The 20,798-nt window shown below is 60.9% G+C and overlaps 9 protein-coding genes across 9 annotated transcripts; all 9 read right to left on the reverse strand.

The window, feature by feature from the left end:
* Positions 1 to 2,096: 2,096 nt before the first annotated feature.
* On the reverse strand, positions 2,097 to 4,088 carry ABCG2 (putative ATP-binding cassette protein subfamily G,member 2; the record flags this gene model as incomplete). Its single annotated transcript, XM_001680726.1, has 1 exon — positions 2,097 to 4,088. The coding sequence occupies one exon, from the start codon at positions 4,086 to 4,088 to the stop codon at positions 2,097 to 2,099; it is 1,992 nt and encodes a 663-aa protein (XP_001680778.1).
* A 1,145-nt stretch (positions 4,089 to 5,233) lies between these two features.
* Positions 5,234 to 6,322, reverse strand: ABCG3 (putative ATP-binding cassette protein subfamily G,member 3; the record flags this gene model as incomplete). The annotated part of the gene is made up of 1 exon (XM_001680727.1): positions 5,234 to 6,322. One exon carries the CDS (start codon positions 6,320 to 6,322, stop codon positions 5,234 to 5,236), a length of 1,089 nt encoding a protein of 362 aa, XP_001680779.1.
* Positions 6,323 to 7,964: 1,642 nt separating this feature from the next.
* Positions 7,965 to 9,770, reverse strand: LMJF_06_0110 (conserved hypothetical protein; the record flags this gene model as incomplete). Its single annotated transcript, XM_001680728.1, has 1 exon — positions 7,965 to 9,770. One exon carries the CDS (start codon positions 9,768 to 9,770, stop codon positions 7,965 to 7,967), a length of 1,806 nt encoding a protein of 601 aa, XP_001680780.1.
* Positions 9,771 to 11,127: 1,357 nt separating this feature from the next.
* CYP2 (cyclophilin) lies at positions 11,128 to 11,691 on the reverse strand (the record flags this gene model as incomplete). Its single annotated transcript, XM_001680729.1, has 1 exon — positions 11,128 to 11,691. The coding sequence occupies one exon, from the start codon at positions 11,689 to 11,691 to the stop codon at positions 11,128 to 11,130; it is 564 nt and encodes a 187-aa protein (XP_001680781.1).
* A 963-nt stretch (positions 11,692 to 12,654) lies between these two features.
* Positions 12,655 to 13,215, reverse strand: LMJF_06_0130 (conserved hypothetical protein; the record flags this gene model as incomplete). The annotated part of the gene is made up of 1 exon (XM_001680730.1): positions 12,655 to 13,215. One exon carries the CDS (start codon positions 13,213 to 13,215, stop codon positions 12,655 to 12,657), a length of 561 nt encoding a protein of 186 aa, XP_001680782.1.
* A 1,544-nt stretch (positions 13,216 to 14,759) lies between these two features.
* On the reverse strand, positions 14,760 to 15,503 carry LMJF_06_0140 (putative 20S proteasome beta 6 subunit; the record flags this gene model as incomplete). Its single annotated transcript, XM_001680731.1, has 1 exon — positions 14,760 to 15,503. The coding sequence occupies one exon, from the start codon at positions 15,501 to 15,503 to the stop codon at positions 14,760 to 14,762; it is 744 nt and encodes a 247-aa protein (XP_001680783.1).
* Positions 15,504 to 16,345: 842 nt separating this feature from the next.
* On the reverse strand, positions 16,346 to 16,675 carry LMJF_06_0150 (conserved hypothetical protein; the record flags this gene model as incomplete). Its single annotated transcript, XM_001680732.1, has 1 exon — positions 16,346 to 16,675. One exon carries the CDS (start codon positions 16,673 to 16,675, stop codon positions 16,346 to 16,348), a length of 330 nt encoding a protein of 109 aa, XP_001680784.1.
* A 612-nt stretch (positions 16,676 to 17,287) lies between these two features.
* Positions 17,288 to 18,691, reverse strand: LMJF_06_0160 (conserved hypothetical protein; the record flags this gene model as incomplete). Its single annotated transcript, XM_001680733.1, has 1 exon — positions 17,288 to 18,691. The coding sequence occupies one exon, from the start codon at positions 18,689 to 18,691 to the stop codon at positions 17,288 to 17,290; it is 1,404 nt and encodes a 467-aa protein (XP_001680785.1).
* A 1,325-nt stretch (positions 18,692 to 20,016) lies between these two features.
* Positions 20,017 to 20,442, reverse strand: LMJF_06_0170 (conserved hypothetical protein; the record flags this gene model as incomplete). The annotated part of the gene is made up of 1 exon (XM_001680734.1): positions 20,017 to 20,442. The coding sequence occupies one exon, from the start codon at positions 20,440 to 20,442 to the stop codon at positions 20,017 to 20,019; it is 426 nt and encodes a 141-aa protein (XP_001680786.1).
* Positions 20,443 to 20,798: the final 356 nt, after the last annotated feature.

A 20,798-nucleotide genomic window follows, 5' to 3' on the forward strand; every position in this document is an offset into this window, starting at 1 on the left:
AGAAGGAAAGAGAAGCGCGCCAACGAAAAGGCACAAGAAGAATAAGTGCGCAGGCGCTGAAGATGTTCAGTGAGCGCAGGCAGGCGTGCAGGGAGACACACACACACACACACACACAACGCACATGCACGCACACCTGTAAGCAAGTTCTTGGCGCATAAAAACTTGCCTTCTGTCCTTTCAGAAGAGCAACGTGTCCCTCGCACTCCATCCCTCCCTCTCGCTCTTTCTCCACCCTATTCTTGGGGTCCTCTCTCTCTCTCTCTCGTCAGTGACGCTCTGCCCTTCTCTCGTCCTCCCTCTCTGTGCAGGACTGGGCTGCGAAGGACGAAGACCAAGATACAAGACGCATGACAAGAAGCGAGGGATGGGAAGAGGGAGTCGTGCGTGAAGTCCGCGCATGCGCGCTGGCCAATGGCGGCGGCAGCGGTGGGGGGAAGGGAAGGGAAGGGAAGGGGGGGGGTGGGAAAGGGAAGGGATGGACGGGGAAAGCTGAGAGAAGCAGCACAATACAACAACAGCCAGCCGCTGCAGCACGGAAAGCAAAAAAAAAAAGACAGACAGACAGACAAAGGAAAGCTTAAGGAGAGGGAGAGAGAGAGAGAGAAAGGCTGGGCAATCCAAGAAAAACGGGGCGCAAGACACACACCCGAGCACAGCCAAAGACGCGCACACAGGATAGACAACCACGGCATCCCCACCCCTTCACCAATCGCGTTGATAGGCAGCCTGTGCGTGCATGTCCAGTTGGCTAGAGGAAGACGAGAGCGTGTGGGTGTGTGTGTGTGGGTGGGTGGGTGCGGTTCGACGGAGGAGGGTGGTGGCTCTGGAAGCAGAGGGGTCCGTGTAGTGCCCCACCCCCTGGAAACGCACAAGTAGAAAGCATAACAGTCAACACCGCCGCCACCACCACAAAGCACACAGATACAATTTCGAGCGAGAAACACAGTTGAAAAAAGGGAAACACGAGAGGCCACACTCACGCACACAAAGCAAAACACACGAAAAGGCCTGTCAGTACAGCGGGATGGCAGCAGTGCGATAACATCCACCCGTCGACACATGCATGTGTCTGCAGATGACGGTGGCGTAGATGTCGGTGAGAGAGAGAGAGAGGCTTGTGTCTGTTTTTCTCCCCATCGGCCTTGTACTCCGCTCCTCTGCACCCGTATTGTGCGACGGGGCATACCGTCCCCGTGAACAACATCACCGGCCATAAGCGTACTCGCAGTGACAGCAGCCACCACACCCACAACTCGCCCTCCTGCCCCGAAACCCTCACAGTCCCTCTTTCAATCCACAAAAAAAAATACACCTCTGCGTACGCGTGAACGCCGGAAAGGGAATGCGAGGGAGAGCCAGAGCGGCACACATCAGCAGCACTCGATGCGAGAGAGAGAGGGGCACGAAGACGAAAACGTTGCTGAGGCAAACACACAGAGCGATGACGAGGCCAAGACGAAAAGCAGAAAAACGGCACAAACTAATCGTGCACATGATGTGCCACTGCCATCCACAGCACTGACAAAGGCGATGCCCCCGCCGTGCCGGCCGCTCTCTACGCCCATCTTCCGCCTCCTCGCCTACACCCCCCCCCTTCACGGATTCCATCTACCTCTGATGCTCTACCCACTTACCCCTCCCCCTCCCTCTCTTCTGCGGCTGATACCGCCGCGTCATCAGGCGCATGCGCACGCACCCGCAGAGACAGACAGACAGGCACAGCGATCTATGATGTTACAGTGAGCCCCGGAAACGTATCAACGCACCACAAACGGAAGGACAGCGAGTCAGCGCACACGGGCAGTGGAAGCGCGTGTCAACAACACGCCGACACAAAACACAAAAACATAGAAGAGAAGCGTGCGCGCGCCCGCACCGACGCGCACAGAAAAACAAGAACAATCGGATGAGACAAGAGACGCACGTTCGCGCATCGCGGTCACACGCACACACACGCCCACACACATACACCTCATCACAGCTGCCCAGATGCGCTGCTCATGCGCGCGACACGTCACGGCCAGCTCATGGCACAGGCACCGCAAAACAGAAAGCTCGAAGCTTCGCCACAGTCACCATTTTCACCCGAGTGCTCATGCCGTTCTCGCACAGCTCGCCACGGTGAGCGCGATCACGCTGATACTGCGGAGCAGGAAGAACATAATCGCAAGCGACACCCACATGTACACACTCACCGACTGCGGATCCCCGTCAAACCCAAGCAGACGCATCACCGTGCGTCCGTCACGCGCCTGGTTGATGCAGTACCCGTCGCCCCAGCGGTAGTAGTCGCACGCAATGTGGGGCACATTGTGCAGCTCATTGCGCAGCACGAGGATGTATGCGTGGCGCATGAAGGACGGCTTCTCCAACCAGTACCAGTACGGGCGCAGACGGTCCGTGCTGGCGAGCAGACCACCACCTAGAGCCAGCGGAATCAAGACCAGCGGCGCCAGGGCAGAGCTCACCACAACCGACGGGCACGAGGCGGAGATCGCGAAGCCGAGACCAGTTGCCACCTGCGACAGCAGCGCAATCACACCAAAGTAGTAGAAGAAGGAGCCAGGATGACGATGCAGCCCCACCATCCAGTAGAGGATGCAGCTCTCCACCAGCACTGCAAGAATCTGCACGGGAAACTCGGCGAAACTACGACCAAGGAAGAACATCAGCGGCGAGTAGGCACCAGCTTGCTGCTCACGCATGAACACGGCACGCACGTTGTTGAACGTATTGATCATGATGAACGTCGAGCTCATCGCGCGGTTCATCACGGTCATGAACAGCACGCCCTGGCGATCCTGGATCCCTTCTACGTTGGCCCGCACATTCAAGAAGATCAGGCCTACAACGATGGCGAAGAAGATCGCCTGCGCCATGTACGAGAACAGATACAGGTAGTCGCGCGAGATCTCCGTCATCGTGCGCCGCGTCAGCTCGTACAACTGCACAGCCGGCGAGCTGCCGAACTTCGCAATGTATGCATCCAGGAACCGCGCAGCAGACGACTCACCGCGGCTCTTCGCGAGGCGCACAGCGGCAGTGTGCGGCGTGCGAGGTCCGTTCTTCAGGTACTTGCGCCAACGCTTGATCAGGACCTTGCTCGTCACGCTGTCCTGCAGCAACACCATGTAGTAGTCCGTCGGCGTGTACTTGCTCGGGCACGAGAACCCGATGGACTCGAAGTAGTCCAGCGACGCAGCCATCGTCCCGTGGTACGCAATGCGGCCCTGCGTCATCAGCATCACGTCGTCGAAGTACGACAGCACCTCCGCAGTCGGCTGATGGATCGTGTAGATCACAGTGCGGCCCGTCCGCGACAGCTGGCGCAGCAGGTGCACCACCTTCGCAGACGTCACGGAGTCCAGCCCAGACGTCGGCTCATCAAGCAGCAGGATCTTCAGGTCGCAGATCAGCTCGATCCCGATGCTGCACCGCTTGCGCTCCCCACCAGACAGCCCAGACTCCAGGCCGGGAATGCCGACCTTCGTGTCGCGGCAGTGCTGCAACCGCAGGACGTTCAGCATCTCCTGCACACGCTCCTCCGTCTCCGCACGGCTCGTCCCGCGCCGCGTGCGCAGCGAGAACCACAGCGCGTCGTACGGCGTCGACAGCGGCGAGATGATGTCGTCCTGCGCCACAAACCCCATCGCCTTGCGAAAGTGCCGCTCGAACTCACAGTCGCCCAGCTGGCGCCTCCCGCTCAGCCTCAGCTCACCGCCAGACGCTAGTCGGTCGCAGATCGCGTTCAGGAACGTTGTCTTGCCGGCACCGGACGACCCGAGGATCGCGAGGCATCGCCCGGGCAGTGCCGTCCCCGTCAGCCCGCACAGGATGCGCTTCTTGCCAACGCTGTAGCTCAGCCGGTGCCACGACAGCGGCAGCGAGTAGCTGCTCGGCACACCAATGGCACGCTGCGTGCTGGAGTCGAATTCCGCGATGGAGCCGTGCAGCTGGGAGTCTACCTTGCCAGAATCCCTTCGCTGGTGATGGTGTACATCAGGCTCGTCGATGCTTATGGGAGTAAAGGAGTAGTCGGTGTAGGTGTCCTCTGTAGGCGCACGTGTTGCTGCGGGAGGGGGCATCTCGAAGGCAGAGTGTCACGGGGACGGCGCCGGCGAACGAGAAGCCAGTGGAAGGATGTGCAGGAAGGAAAACAAGACACAAACAGGGCCTGGGAGACGCTGGCCGGTAGACAGGCGGAGAAGGCAGGGAGAAGAGAGTTTAAGAAGATCGTCCGAGCGCGTAGGGACACCGGGCGGCCACTCGAGAGAGAAGCCGCGAAACGGGCGAGGATAGATAAAAGTGGTAGCCAGAGAGAGGGAGACGAGAGGAATGTAGGACCAACAAAAACGCGTGTCCGCGACGGAGGGAGAGGTGACAGCAACAGGGATAGCGGCCATGGCACGAGCGCCGTGAGCAGCGCGGTCGAAAGCAAGCGCGCGGAACTGGGGCACACGGGGAGTGACGAGCGACACCCAAAAAAAACGTGAAAGGGCGTAAGGAAGACCCGGGTCCAGGAAGGGGCGCACGAAGCAGCTGGCGATGGGCAACGCGGGGCGGGGTGTCAGGCTGCGCGAGACGCACACTCGCACACACACAGAAATGTGCAGAAACAGGTGTGAAGTCGACAGGGAAGACGGATGTCGGAAAGAAGAAGTGAGCAGGCACAGAGCAGCGGTTAGGCAACTAGGAAAGAGAATTCGACCCCATGAAGGCGAATGAGCACGAAGGGCACACGCTCGCACGAGCCAGACGTTGCTGAGCGAGACCCGCTGCTGGAAATGAATGGCGGCTGTAAGAGACGAGAGAGAGAGAGAGAGAGACAGCGAAGGCAGCTACAAATGCGCTGGTGAGTCAAGAGAAAACGTGGAAGGAGTGCGAAGGGACGAGCCGCTCCGTGGCTCGATGCACAACCGTGTCCGACGCAGAGACAGCGATATCTGCGCACTGGCAGAGAGAAGGCAGAGTGGGTGGGGGTGGGGAAAGACCCCACACGCCATGTTACCTCGGCGCACCGGCGTACACCAAGGGCGAAAAGAGGCGGAAGGAGACGTTACGGGCCCTGAGGAGGGTCCGAAGCGACAGACACCGTGTGGAGGGGATGGAGAAGGACGCGGAGATGAGTGTCGGCCGGCCGGCACGCCTGCCCGTCTGTATCTATCGGGGAAGGTAGTGGGGGGCATCTCTGTGCGTCGTTGCGCGTCGCCGGCTAGGTAGGACGTCGTCTTCACAGAAGCGCACGCCGGCACACTTCCCTCCACCACATAACAGCGAGTCCACATGGTGCCGTGCTGGACCCCGTGCACTTCCCGCTCATGTAGGAGTGCAGGTAACGAGAGAGAGACGCGCACGCTGTAATGCGCAAGGGACACCGAACCGATAACACAGATAAACAGCGATCGAGAGATACGCCGCACCAAACAGCCCACACAGACAGCGTGAGGGGAAGAATGGAAAAGAAAGAGGGGGCGCTGTCTACGTGAACACACGAAAAAACGATGAAGATCAGGCCTACAACGATGGCGAAGAAGATCGCCTGCGCCATGTACGAGAACAGATACAGGTAGTCGCGCGAGATCTCCGTCATCGTGCGCCGCGTCAGCTCGTACAACTGCACAGCCGGCGAGCTGCCGAACTTCGCAATGTATGCATCCAGGAACCGCGCAGCAGACGACTCACCGCGGCTCTTCGCGAGGCGCACAGCGGCAGTGTGCGGCGTGCGAGGTCCGTTCTTCAGGTACTTGCGCCAACGCTTGATCAGGACCTTGCTCGTCACGCTGTCCTGCAGCAACACCATGTAGTAGTCCGTCGGCGTGTACTTGCTCGGGCACGAGAACCCGATGGACTCGAAGTAGTCCAGCGACGCAGCCATCGTCCCGTGGTACGCAATGCGGCCCTGCGTCATCAGCATCACGTCGTCGAAGTACGACAGCACCTCCGCAGTCGGCTGATGGATCGTGTAGATCACAGTGCGGCCCGTCCGCGACAGCTGGCGCAGCAGGTGCACCACCTTCGCAGACGTCACGGAGTCCAGCCCAGACGTCGGCTCATCAAGCAGCAGGATCTTCAGGTCGCAGATCAGCTCGATCCCGATGCTGCACCGCTTGCGCTCCCCACCAGACAGCCCAGACTCCAGGCCGGGAATGCCGACCTTCGTGTCGCGGCAGTGCTGCAACCGCAGGACGTTCAGCATCTCCTGCACACGCTCCTCCGTCTCCGCACGGCTCGTCCCGCGCCGCGTGCGCAGCGAGAACCACAGCGCGTCGTACGGCGTCGACAGCGGCGAGATGATGTCGTCCTGCGCCACAAACCCCATCGCCTTGCGAAAGTGCCGCTCGAACTCACAGTCGCCCAGCTGGCGCCTCCCGCTCAGCCTCAGCTCACCGCCAGACGCTAGTCGGTCGCAGATCGCGTTCAGGAACGTTGTCTTGCCGGCACCGGACGACCCGAGGATCGCGAGGCATCGCCCGGGCAGTGCCGTCCCCGTCAGCCCGCACAGGATGCGCTTCTTGCCAACGCTGTAGCTCAGCCGGTGCCACGACAGCGGCAGCGAGTCGGGGAGGGAGGCGGTATAGGTCGCCTAACGCGCCGCCCTAAAGCTCCTCAGCGGATGCTGGCCAGCAGAGGGCCTACTCGACAGGCGATTTGAACGCCGGCTCGTGCGGCTCATCATAGCCAGGCGCGCGGCGGTCAGAAGTCTCATCTGTCTGCCAGTAATGCGCTGCGTGCTTGTTGCTCTGCGGGCGGCGAGTGCGTCGTGTGCCGACAGCCGCCATCAGTCTATGTCATGCTTGGCGCTCCGGTAGTGTCCGTCGTGCAGAGCCAGGAAGGAAAAGGTGTGGCGGAGAGGCGAAAGTGGACGGCGGGAGAAGAAGACACGCACGGCGTCGATGCAAAAACAGAAGCAGATAGAGGGTACGTGTCCAAACACAATGGTGTATTCCCTGTAGAGAGAGCTGCAGGGCCGGAGAGAAGTCGGCGAACCAACGTCGTCAGTCGAGCACGCCGCGTGCGCGTACTGTCATTGCTTCGGTGGTGTTGTCGTCGGTAAGAGAGGAAGGAAGGACGGAGAAGAGAGCCGAACAACGCAGGGTGTGCGGTGGCGGTGGCGGGTGAAGAGACGGAGTAGTCGGACGCAGGCACGGAAAAGAAACCGCCAGAGAGTAAGAGAGAGTGAGTGCAAGAGTCGCCTGGTAGAGGAAGGGGGAGGGGTTGTTCGACGTGTGTTGGACCGTATACACGCGCGGAGAAGATGGGAAAGGGATGGAGGAGGAGGATGGGGTGGGTGGGTGGGCGGTAATGGTGGTGGTGACCAATCACACTAACGATACCACCACCACCACCACCACCCTCCTTTCGTAGTTGAGCGCGGGTCTTCCAGTTCGTCTTTGCCAGACTGCTTATCTTCTGCGAGTACATGGCTTGATGCACACGCAGAGGTACCGAGGGAGAAAGACGAAGCCAAGGGCTGAGGAGCGGAAAGGCAAGAGGCGAGGGTGGGCAGCGGGCTGTTCGGGGAGCGTTATGCCTCCCGTTTTCGTGGTTCTCTCTCCTAACCTCCTCGCGCTCGCCCTCCGATTGGGCGCATCGCCGCCGCCGTTGCAGTTTTTCTCCCTTCAGCTCGCTGCCTTCCGCTTCAGTTTTTATATGTAGATTCTAAGCCGTGCAGAGCTGCTGTGGCTGTAGGGTGCTCATGTGTGTGCGGCTCACGCTCGTCGCCGTCTTCCGGATGCCTCTGACATCTGTGCACCGGAAGAGTCCACTGGTGCGTGTGTGCGCTCTGGAAGGAGGGGGACGTTGACGTATCGACACCAACGGAAGGGTTGGCGGGGGGGGGGGGGGGGGAGTGGGGGCTGCAAGTGCAGTTGAACGGGCGGTGTGAAGACGTGCGCAACAAGTGCAGAGAGGACGTAACACACTAGAGTCCACATGCACTACCGCGCTTGTCACGCGCATCGTCACGACTCGCCTCCGGTGCTGGTCCAATCGACACGACGACCCTCCGTCACCACCTTCAGCAGCCCCACCTCGTTCAGGTCCACCGTGCTGCGCACCCCGCCGTACACGTCGTGGTAGTAGACGTGCACCACCGCGGCAAAGGCTAGTATGGCCTCCATGAGCGACGTTGGGCCTTGTCGGGTGGACAAGAGCGTCTCGTTGCTGCCCTGGCGGAAGCGTACGTAGAAGTACGGTTCGCCTGTGTCGCCAACGTAGAGCGCAAGGTCCTGCGCCTGCAGTCCTGTCTGGTAGCCGAACAGCACGTATTCCTTTAGCCCCTTCACCGACGTACGCAGGACGTGCAGGAGGAGATGGGCGTCGCAGGGGAAGCCGCTGCGCCACGTCTCCACATCACCGCCGCTACTGTTGTACGAGATGAGATAGCGTTGCTTGGCGAACGTCCGCAAACGCTGCAGCACGTACTCGCGGCAGGCCGTCAGCTCGGCATTCGAGGGTGGCGCCGCAGACGAGGAGGAGAAGGTCCCGCTGACGTCGAGACGCACTTCTAGCGTGAGGCGCTGATCGTAGCGCAGCGCCATATCCAGATCCTGCATCCCCTGCTGCGTCTGGCGACAGCGCCCCTTCTCCCTCAAGAGGGAGACCAACTTGGTTTCGTGCTGAGGAGCGGCGGCTACGGAGGGTACCGGTGCCGGGGGACCCCAGCGCATTGTGGGCGCCGGGGCCATCGCTGCCGGCTGTGGATGCGATGGCGGCGCCGGTGCAAGCTCCTGCAGGGAGTGGTGGCAGTCGTACGCCTCGATCTGATGCTCGTTGAACCAGCGGTCGCACTGCTCCACGTCGGCCACTAGGCGGCGACACACATCGCTCATCCACTCCCGTGTGCGCTGGAGGGTCTCCTCGAGGTGGAAGATCCCGAGGTCCGCCCAGGGGATGGACAACGACGACGACGAGGGCGAGGAGCTGTGCACGCCGAAGGCGGCGGGTGCCGCAGTGCCGCTGCGGCCGCGCTGATGCAACGGCTTGCTTTCATACAGTACTGAGATGACATCGCGCTCGGCAGCGTCCACTGGACCGCTGTCCACGCCACCGCCACCCGCCGCAGAAGCCCCAACCCTATCGCGGTAGTGAAGCGCGACTGCGCCGGAGAGGGCAGCTTCCGCCGAGCGCCACTGCTGCTGCTGTGCGTTCTCGCACGCCAGGAACCACTCGAGGTCCTTCTCAGTGCGCATGGGCCGCGTTGGGTCAAATGTGCTCTTCTGCGGGGCCAAGGCGGCGGCGGCAGCGGTCGCATCCGCCGGCACAGCGCCGCGAGTGCCACGTGGCAGGTTGCCATCAGATCGGCGCCGAGCCCATGCCGGCACCGCAATCGTGCTGATCTCCTTCATGAGTGATGGCTGACTTGCGTTGTGGGCGGTTGCGGTGGCGGCCCTCGTTCGGCCACCTCGCGTTCTCTCGCGAGCAGTTGCCGTGGCCCCAGTGTTGCCGGCCGGCGCTGCGCTCGCAGCGGGGCATAAGACGCAGTGTAGGAGGACGCGGAGGGCGCCGCAGCCGAAGCTGCCGTAGAGCAGCCAGGGTCGTGCCCTCTCCACCCAGTCGTCCTCCACCACCTCCACGAGCACACTGTCGATCCACACATGACGCACCGGCCGCGGGTACCGCCACACGTTGTACGTGCAGACGACGTAGAAGCCGAGAAGCACCAAGGTGAGCCACGTCAGGTGCCACATGCGAGCCTGCCACCCGTGGCGGCCGTCCCGCTGCTGCCGCTCCACGTCGAGAAGCGTGCGGGAGTGCGAGTAGCGCATTACGGACTATAGGCGTCACGTCGAAGTCTGCCTAAACTGCTCCCTCGAAGATGTGGGAGGGACGCGCGGGTGGCAGTCAGCGGCGGCGTTCCTCAGAGCGCACAGCAGCGCCAAGTCCCCCCTCCTCTTCCCGATCACTGCCGAACTGGCCAGTGGAGGTGGAGAGTGAGAGAGAGAGAGAGAGAGTTATGGCTGGAAAACAAGAGGCCACAATGATACGCGATGACAATGATGTGCGAGTGGCCCAACACGGCATGAAGAGAAAGACGGGGAGGTGGTGGCCGACGCCCCCGCCTAAACAGGGGGTGAATGTAGAGGGGAGGCAATAGCAGCCCACCTGAGCCTTATCTGCGTTTCTCTGCGCGCACACGCTCACGCAGCCACAAACAAGGATGCGTGAGAGATTGCTGAAGACGTGCACGGGCGAGTTGGAAAGAGAGAAGGGGGGATTTGGGGAGTATCTTACTCACATCGACGTGCACGCACTTATGGCTGCAGGGCCTGCATAGGGGCAGGAGAGGGAGGTGTGAGGGAGGACGTGGTGTGTGTTTATGTGCGCGCCGTTCGCCGCAGACCATCCGCGTGAAGCAAGAGCAAGGCAGAGGGCAGGGGAAGGAAGCACAGAAGGAAGAGGTACATCTTGCTGCTATCCCTCCCTCCCTCACCCTCCCCCACTTGGAGACACGGACGCGCATACGTGTGCACGATGGCAGTCACGACTCAGAGGGCGTACACACCCCTAGCACTGCCGTTGCACGTTTAATTGTTCCTTCCGTGCCTACACAACCACAGCACCGCCACACCCGTACACGAGGGGGAGAGAACAGAGAAAGAGCCCATGCGAGACGACAATGAGGGGAGTACTGGCATCGACAATCGGGAGGAGAGGACCATTCTATCGGGCACGTGCGCGTGCACCACCTCCATCTCGAGCATACGCACAAGAAGGAGAAGGGGGCGGACGTGTGTGTGTGTGTGTGGGGGGGGGGGGGGGGGCATGGAAGAGAAAGAAGAGGGAAAGCACGAACAGAGAAGATCACCAGAAGGCACATGTACACACACACACACACGCATGAAGAACAAAATGAAAAAAAGATTACGAGCTAGAGGAGAAAGGGGAAGACATGCAGCGAGAGGCGAAGAGCGGGGCGGAGCACGCACACGCACTCTTGAAGCAGAAAATCGAAAACGAGGAGAGGGAGGGCACCGCACTGTCGGTTTGAGCGACCTCTCGCCTCAACCTCCCCCTTCCTTTCTACGCCTCTCCCCATGCTGCTTCTCCGTGCACCTGACACCACATCACATGAGCACATCTTCACACCCAACACTGCCACCACCCAACGCACTCCTTCACGCTCTACAGGTCACCACTGGCAACGATCTTTACAGGCTTCACCGGGCGATCGTGGCTGTTCGTCTTTGCCTTCTCGATGCGAAGCACCACGTCCATACCATCAAGCACCTTGCCGAACACCACATGGCGGCCATCAAGCCACGGCGTCGGCGCTGTCGTGATGAAGAACTGCGAGCCGTTGGTGTTGGGGCCGGCGTTTGCCATGGACAGCGCACCCACAAAGTGTTTTATCTTCAAGTTCTCATCCGCAAACTTTTCGCCGTAGATCGACTTGCCGCCCGTGCCATCGAAGTTGGTGAAGTCGCCGCCCTGGATCATGAAGTTGGGGATGACGCGGTGGAAGATGGAGTCCTTGTAGCCGAACCCATGCTCACCCGTGCAGAGCTGCCGGAAGTTCTCTGTCGTGAGCGGCGCATCCTTGCCGAACAGGCCGATGGTGATGCGGCCAAGCGGCTCGCTATCCATCATCACATCAAAGTACACCTTCGAGGTCACCTCCGGCTCCGCGGCGACGTTGAGAAAGGAGAGGGCGCACAGCACCACCGCCACGACAGCCACAGCACGCATGATGAGGCGCACCGAGACAACTCCGCGGAGCGATGTGATAAAGAGTGAAAGTGACGGAGGGCAAGAAAGAGGGGAGGCAAAGACACGCATGCAGACCCCTACGCCACCACGAAGATGAGAAGCTTGTCTTATCGTCTGTCGACCTGTTCGCGGCGGTGGTGGTCGGTTGGTATCGTCGAATGGGAAGAGGAGGAAGAGATGCTGTATTGTGTTCGCTGAAATCTACGTTGCCATCGTCATTGCCGCGGTGGCAGGGCGGATGCACAGATGTGGGGTGGGCGAGAGAGAAAAATAGAGCGACGTGGCGAAGGGGAGAGGAGTCGGTGTCCTTGCTTACGCGCCAACTCACATCAACGCATACATTCCGACATCCATACCAGCTCACGCGTGTGCATGCTTGGTTGCCGCTGTCCATGGGAAACTATGGGCCGACGTGGCGAGCCGTGGCGTCGTTGATGCGAACGCGGACACCCACGCTTACGGGCATGCACTCCGACGCACACACGCGCCACTCGCGCACGAGTGCTGTTGATCGCAGTAATCGGCTCTTGCTGCCGAGATGACAGAGATCGGCAGAGGGGAAGGGAGGGGAGGGCATGCCCGGTCCGAGAAGCTTAGACACCGACGCGCAAAAAAAAAAACAGAAACATGCGCGCCTAAGAGGAGAGCGCGTATGTGTGCCGCGGTAGGGCCAGGGCGGACATCGATCCCGCCACCACCACCACCACCACCTCGTATTGTACATGATCATAGCCCCCCCCTCCCTCCCTCCCTCCCTTCACGAGCACGTACCCCCATTTGACATGGACAGACGCCAGCGAGGCTCCGGTAGCGCGCCAATACATGTAAGAGGCAGTCGACAGTAAAGGGAAGAACGCCCGTGAAGTGTTGGAGGGACCACGACAAGAGGTGAGGCACCTCGAAAACGAGCGTCGCGCCCTTCAGCGTCCTCGGACCCGCATACTATGTGCGGGTGGCAGGGAGAGCGGGAGACTTGGCGGCTGCAGACTTACTATGCCTGCCAGAGGCCGGCGGACGTTGCTTCTGCCGCTCCTCCTCGCTATGTAGACGTGCACGGACCGCCATGCTCACAACGCCGAGCACGTTCTTACCCTTACCGTCGCCGCCATCGCCCCAGAAGTCGTCTGTCGGCGTGTGGTAGAGCAGCAGTGAGGGCTGCGTGCTGAGGAGCACCGCCCGCGCTGCTTCGTTCTGCTTGAACTTGAAGTACGTGCCAAGCAGCATCACGTCCACCTTCACCTTGTTCCAGTTATGGCGCTGATACCCCTCCTCCTCCGCCGTCTTGACGAGGCGTTCCAGCGACCATACCGTCGTCGCCTCCGCCATCCACTGCTCCGCCGGCGAGCCTTTAAAGCGTTCGCAGAGGAAGTAGTGGTGCAGCGAGGGATACTGGACGTGGCGCACGACGAGGGGGCTGGGGGAGAGCGGACTCAGCATGCCGTACAGCGGATCATGCACTTCAGAGAAAGTGACCACATTCTGCTTCTTTGAGGACGACGGCATCTTGCCGGGCGTGACAGACGGCCGCCCTCTTCCACCACTACTACCAGGAGTACTGCTACAGCCTCCACTACTGTAGTGGGTGGAGGCAGCGAGTGCTGTAGTCGGTGGCTCTTGTGAGGAAAGTGTACAAGTGGAGAGACGGAGGCCGAGAGGTACGTGGGAGCTGAAATACGTAGCAGCCAGCAACGTCGCCCTCGCTGGAGGAGTGGGGGGGGGGGGGTTGCAACGAGGTGTGTCGGGGGGGGGAGGGGGGGGAGGGCTACGTAGTCTCGTTTGGGTATGCACGCATGTGGCTCTAGAGTGGAGGTTTATGGGTGTTGGTGTCGGTGCAGCAGAGTCTTCGATGAGAGGGGGGAGGGGGGCATCACCGGGCGGAGAAGACGATAGAACGAGAGAGAGAGAATGCGCACATCACACAACGCCCAGCGGAGCCTGTCCTTCCACAGCAAGCGTGAGCAGGTGTGCATGTGTGGGAGTGAGCACACACACACACACAGAGGCACCGGAAGCGCTCTACGCACCCACCCACCGGCAGCTGCGACGCTGGTTGGAAAGAAAACGGCGGTGGAGAGACGCCGGAGGTGAGGCTGAGGCGCAGCAGACACTCTCACACATAACACGAGAGGAAGACGCGCTCTGTTCCTCTCCATGTCCACGGCCTGTCGCGCACCTGCCCCCCCCCTCTCTCCCTTACCTGAGCCGCTCGTTAGCGATCCACTTCCGCCTGTACGTGTGTGTGTGTGTGTGTGTGTGTGTGTGTGTGTGTCTGTGAGAATGCGATACATAAACACAGACACACACACGCGCGCTCCTCATCCACGTTTTTTGGTTTATGTGGAGGCGTGCCGCTGCGACACGGCGGCTTTCCAGTGCCTTCCCTGTTGCCGTTTCACCAGATATGCAGACACGCACACGCGGCGTCACAAGACAGAGAGAGATACGTGCTCACATGCTTTTCCACGAGCAGCACCGCTCAGCCCCCATCGCGCACCGCCATCACGCGCGTCTCACAGGAATAGAGGCACATCTAAAAGGGTGCGCGCCCACGCACACAAACGGAGCCGCAGAGACACCACGTGCGTGGGCCCGCAGCGTGTACAGCGCACACACATACGCAGAGAGAGAGAGGTGGAAGACAGACAGAGAGACAAGAGCGGGGGGCAGGGGAGGGCGATAGGGGCTGGCCGGCTGCAATCAACACCGCCGTCACTATCATCATCGAGCATCGCACATCAGGCGGCATCATTCAACAAGGACAACAACAGAATAGAAGGAAAGGGGGGAGAGAGACGAGACGAGGCGAGGCGAGGCAAGGCGAGACGCCGCAGTAGTCAAGAACGGAAACGAAAAACAAAACATGTTGTGCATGCACAGTCGATGCGGGAGGGAGACGCGAGAGGAGGACAGCGCTGGCCTCCTCTCACCACCTGGCTGGCTGCCCCTTCCCCCTCCTCTCGTGCTCGCTCTCTGGTGCACGCACACAGAGACGGAGGGAGGGGAGAGGCAAGGGGATGCAGCCACGGCTACTCGCGTGCGCGTGCGCATCAGTCCTTGCGCAGCTCGAAGCTCTCCCGCTGCACGCCGTCCTTCGTGATGATGAAGAAGGAGACGGAGTCGCCAGTGTAAATGTCGCGCTCGGCTGCGCCGGTGAAGGCGTTCTTGAGCAGCGCCAGCGTCTCCTCCTTTGTCATCTCCGGCGGTGCCTGAGCGGTCATATGCTGGCGGTTGATGAGGCAGTCGAGCACCGGCTCCAAGAAGCTGGCCGCACTACCCCGGGTGCCGTACAGGAAGGGCTCCGTTGAGCCGACGGCGTCGTAGCTGTAGCACACGCCGTGCCCCTCTTCATCCAGACCAACGACCATATTGAATGTGTAGTAAGGGAAGAAGCGACGGTGGTACAGCATCGTGGACATGAGCTGCGCAATCGCCTTGGTCGGCGGCACCTTACCGCCGTTGTTGTACTGGTACCACTTGACGCGGTACTTGAGCATCTGCTGGAGCTGCAGTCGGTCCGCCTGCATGCCGTTGCTCGCCATATACGTGTACGGCGTCAGCTGGAAGATCTTGCTCTGATCATGGCGGCTGTGAAGGCAGTAGTCACCGTTCAGACGAGTGTCACCAGCGAGGATGACGAAGTCCTTGCCAGCGATAGCGGCCGTCGTGCCGCCATTGTCATGGTAGGGGCTCCACTGCTGCTGCTTCACCCCCTGCTTCGGCAGGGTGAGGGTAGAGCTGGCCAGCTTCTGGGGGTAGTGGCTGTGGCCGTACTCGGCGTGGTCCTCGATCATGACTGCGTGGTGGGGAAGAGAGAGAGAGAGAGTGGGTGTATAAATAGCGGTGGGCGGGTGGGTGCGCTTGTGGATGAGCGGAGGGGCACTACGACGTCGTCGACGGAAACAGGCGGCGATGATGACGTGTACAGCGGTGGCACGCACGCAGGTACACAGAACGAGAACCGCAGAGAGGATGTGCACAACACGACAGAGTACTCAGAAGGAGAGGTGGATGACAACAACAACTGCGAAAGCGATGGGGAGGAGGGCGATGAGATGGTGAGGTAAGGGCAGGGAGATGCAGCCACAAGCAATGAGTAGTGAAAGAAGGGCAAGAGAGAGGAAGCGAAAGAGCGGGAGGTGCACAGAGACACGCACACACAGTCGTGCGCGGATACTGCACTGCGCGCTGGTGAGTCAGCGCGCGACAGCAGCACCTGCGCTGTACATGATGCGTGGCTGTCGTCGCAGAATGGGGTGCACAGACACGAGGCTTATATACCCAGCCCCACAAGGAGGTCTGCGCCCCCGCCCTCCCTCTCCTCCCTTTCAGTGTTTTCTTTTCTTCTTTCGCTTCCTTCTGCACACAGGCACACACGCGTGTGTGATCCGACGCCAAGAGCTGCAAGCCACCAACTACACAGACGCTAATCTCACAGGCGTGCCGTCCGCCTCGATCCTCATCACTGCACGGAGCACTGCGTGAGCCGTGCCCTCTCCCAAAGGGGAAGCACCAAAGGACATGACCAAGAGGATGAGCGAGAGGCGGAGAGGGGGCGAAAGGGGCAGGCGGCAGCAGCGCTTGAGCCGCCACAGCAGCAGTAGAACGAGAAAGAGAAGGTTGCCGCCTCCGTGTGCTAAGACGCATGCGGTTTGCGCAGCTTCAGGCTGTACTGCGTCTGAGCTTCCGTCTCCCGCTCTCGCTCCTCGACACGCTTCCGGTAGTGCGCCCGCGCAGCCTCGCAGGCGCTGCAGGTGTCGCCGCGCTGAAAGATGCGCTGGATCTGCTGGTACACCTCGAAGGCGAGCATCGAGGTGAAGACGACCGCCGTGCCGAGCCACATCATGTAGTTCTGCGACCCCTCGTGGTAACCAAAGTCGCGCACGTTAAAGATCTCCCATGGCCGCTCACGTGGACGGCGGCACTTGGGCAAGCGCACAAGCAGCCGACTATTGCGCCGAAACATTCTCGTGGTCCACGTGCACGCCCGCAAGCTGGCAAGAGGAGCAGCGCAAACAAGAAGATGAACGCAGGAGAAGACGGAAGAGGGGGGGAGCGATGCGGGGAAAACGAGCGAAGGAGACGACGCATGGGCATCATGGGGCTCGAAACAACAACCATACGCGACGCGCAGCACATGCACGCACACGCAGGCGGGCCCGCGGACATCGATATGCGTGATAAACGTGTGTCCGAAAGTGAAGACCGCCCCGCACGGAGTAGCAAGGGTGTTCACTGACCGTAGCGTCAGACATGGGTGGCGAAGCTGTGGCGGAGTTGAATGCTGGACGCCTCGCAGAACGCACATGTGCGGGCCCTCGAGTCCTTACTCTCGCCTACGGGACATGGCGTCACGTTTCACGGTGGGGCGTTGGTGTGTTTGTGTCATCGTCGTCGCACTGGCATGGCAGGAAGACAAGAGCGGCGAGGAACGGAAACGGCGGCGGCGGCGCACACGCCTCCAGCACGATTGGCTGGCTATAGAGAGAGCGCGCGCGCACACGCCTCCACCCGGGCTACATCGCCTACCACCACCTTACCCAAAGCGCTGCCGCTCCCTCTCTCTTTCTCGCCCGCCTCATTTTGTGTTGTAGAAGGGCAGGGAATCGGTGAAGAAGGCGGCGTACTTGGGGTCGGCGTTGAGTCGCTCGCAGGCGCGCTGCACCGCCCCGTTCGTTGGGCGGCGCTCAAACACCATCAGCGTACGCTCTTCAAACTGGAGCGGGGTGAAGAGCGGGCTGCCGTGTTTTAGGTCCTCTGCAGGCTTCAGTCGCGTGAGAGGCTGTGACGGCTTCTTGGGGTTGAAGAAGAGCACGGACTCCAGCGGATCTTCCGTGCCCTTGCCCTGGTTGATTACGACCACCTCCGCAATAAAGTCGTCCGCATTGAGCGGGAACGACGGGTGGGCGTGCTCGAGAATGGCCGCCGGCCAGTCCACCGCCGCCATTGGCGCCCGCATCGTGATGTCCAGAGCGGACGAGTAGGCGACGCGGTAGATGTCGCGGGTGCGGAGGCGGTGCAGAATGGCATGCGCCTCGGCCAGATGCGGGGCCTCGCTCGCCTCAATCGCCTCCAAGATCCAGTCGCCGAGCTTCAGAAAGAGCGTCTCGTCCTGAGCACACTCGACGAGGGTGTGGCCGCCCACCCTAAAGTGCGGCGCCGCAGCATGGATGACGTCGCCGATCATGTGGCCAATTGCCTTTGTGACTTGATGCTGGTACACGTTCTTGTGCAGCTTCGCCCGCAGCGTAAAGATCTCGCGGAGGGAGAGGGCCAGCTTCTGCTCAAAGCCCAGCTGCCACTGACCCTCTTCGCACACTATGCGTGCAGAGTTGAAGAGTCGATTTACGCGCACGTCGACGGTGGGCTTGCCGAAACAGCACATCGAGTCACGAATGAAGTAGTCGAGACGGTCCACATCGATGCCGTTCCGCTTGTTGCTGATGATCTCGCCGTATGTGATACCCAGCAACGCCTTGCCGCGCATCAGGCCCACCACCACGTCCACGTGCGTCTGCGGGACCAGGTCGCGGAGCACACGTCGCGCAATCTTCTCCGACATGTCTTCATGGTTGAACTCGATGCCGCAGCGGCGCGAGACGACGTCCTCGAACAAGTGAGAAAAGGGGCCGTGGCCGACGTCGTGGAGCAGCCCCGCCAGCATGCCGAGCTCAATGTCCACCTCACTCAGCCCCAGGTCCGGCTGGTGGTGTTGGATATTTAGCAGAAGGGTGCGGGCCATGTGGGCAACACCGATGCTGTGCTCGAAGCGCGTGTGCACGGCGCCGGGGTACAGGAAGGAGGATGCGCCGAGCTGGTGCAACGACCGCAGTCGCTGGAACGCCGGCGTGTCGATTGCCGCCACGACGAGCGGCGGCAGGCTAATGTGCTCATAGACGCGATCCAGGATGGTGAGCTCCCGGGGACGGTGCTTGCGCAACATCTCTTCCCGTTTGGTCCACGCCCCCCCACACACACACATACCACACACACCCTAGCCTATTTTGAAACGCGCCTTGACGGTAGGTGCGAAGGTGCGGTGGAGACGCATGCACGCGCAAGCGTGCAGCGCGCGACTCGCTGCGAGCTCCTGAAGGGTGCGCCCTAGATGCGTGCGTGTGCGACTCTATCTCGCTCTCTCGCTGCTGCTTCTAAGTACGTCAGTAGGCGTGTGGCAGCTTTGGAATGGGGACGAGAGATGGGGGCTCCATGTACGCGCACACACGAACACACGCCCGCTTGGTGCGCACGTGTCCTCTACACGAGAGTCGAATAGAGTACACGAAACGAGCAACGGCAACTCCTGCGCCAGAGCGGCGGGGAGTCACTCGACGGATACAGAGTAGGGAGCTGGTGTCCCTGTGTCGCTGGCTGTGAGTGCTTGCTGGCGTGTCTGCGTGTGTGTAGGCCACGCGTGAAACGGCTCGCGCAGATGCACGAAGAGTCTAACACAACAGGCATGCCCGCGTGCAACATGGCGGTGGGAGGAGACCGGAAGGAGAAGCGCACGAGCAGCAGCAGAATAGCAGCAACAGAAAAATGGACAGAACAAACAGGCGCGAGAGGTGTGGAAGTGGATGGCAAGGTGGATGTGAGGAAAGACGGAGAGGGGGCAGTGGATCCGTGCCGCGCACCCGCCGCCGATCATTACTGGTGGAGAAGGTGTGGGAGGGATGCTTCACAGGGGGCAGCACCAGCTGCCACGCAAGTAACTGAGCGTGCTCGTCACAAGCGCGCACACTCACGACCCCCAGGGGCTACTCGTTGTCACTGTCGCACATGCAAAGATCTACTAAATCGTAGCCTTTGAGGGCGCTCGTGCCCTACATTTTCCTCCTCTCGCTCGCCCTCCTCCTCCCCCCCCCCCACGCGCACGCGCATATGAGGAGGATCATAACGGTGGAATGAAGAGAGACAGACGGAATCGATCTCTGTCAATGTGTGCCTGTCGGTGGTTAAGTGCATGCCTGCTGCTGCTGCTGCTGCTGCTGTGTGTGTGTGTGTGTGTGTGTGTGTGTGTGTGCCTGCGCACCTTATCCGAGACGGCTTACGCGATTACATGAACGCCTCGGCTAAAAGATATTTAAGTACAGAGAAGAGTGCATCTGAGCGCGCACACGCACGGCCTCGCCACTCGTCACACGCCACGCCACACCCGCCGTGCCATGGCCTTCACCCCCTCGCTCGTGCACGAGGCAACAACGGCGAGACAGGCGAAAGCTTGAAGGGAAGAGGGCGATGATACGGAGAGGGCAGGGAAGGAATGAGAGAGGCACATCGGCGCACTCGCTCACTCAGCGACGCACACTACTTCGCCTCCGGCACGAAGTTGGGAATGAAATCGTTAATCGAAAACGTCGTCTTGCACGCCGGGCACTCCAGTGTGCCATTGCGCACCGCCACGACATTCATGGCGTAGTGCGCTGTGCGCAGGAACGCGCTGTGGTCGCTGAAATCAGCGCCCTCCATCGTCTCTGGCAGCTCAGAAGATGCCAACGCCCCCTCGGCCGTATCAGCGCCCTCGTCGTGGGACGGCCCACGCACAGACTCGTGCGCCTCGCGCAGCGCGTGAAAGGTGGTGCGCAGACTTGCGTAGTCGACACGCGCCAGCATGCGGCGCGTGAACTCGGCGTCGTACTCCACCGGAATCTCCTCCATCTCCGCGGCGGTCACAAGGAGAGGGTACGTGTCGCACTTCAGGCAGGCGAGAAAGTTATGCGTAAGCAGCCGCATTATGTAGACGGCAGTAGAAGCAGGAGTGAAGGCCTTGAAGGGAGATCAGTGGCGGCAGCAGCGTTGCACGCCTTTTACCAAGCGGGTGCGAGCAGCTGAAGCACATGTGCACGCACGCCGCCGGTTGCCGTAGAGAAGAAAGGAGAGCGCATAAAAGATGATGCGAGAATGAGAAGTGAATGGGGCAGTCCGTGCTAGCTCATGTGTGGACGCGAAGTCACTGACAGAGAGGCAGCAGGGAGGAGGAGCATGCGCGCGATAGAGCGCCGGGGAGGCGGCGTGCACCCCAGTGACACCACCATCCTCTACGCCTAGATCTGTGCGCACTCACACGCCCGCGCGCCGTCAGCAGCAGA

This window comes from Leishmania major, chromosome 6, assembly GCF_000002725.2.
Source record: "Leishmania major strain Friedlin complete genome, chromosome 6".
Taxonomy (NCBI): domain Eukaryota; phylum Euglenozoa; class Kinetoplastea; order Trypanosomatida; family Trypanosomatidae; genus Leishmania; species Leishmania major.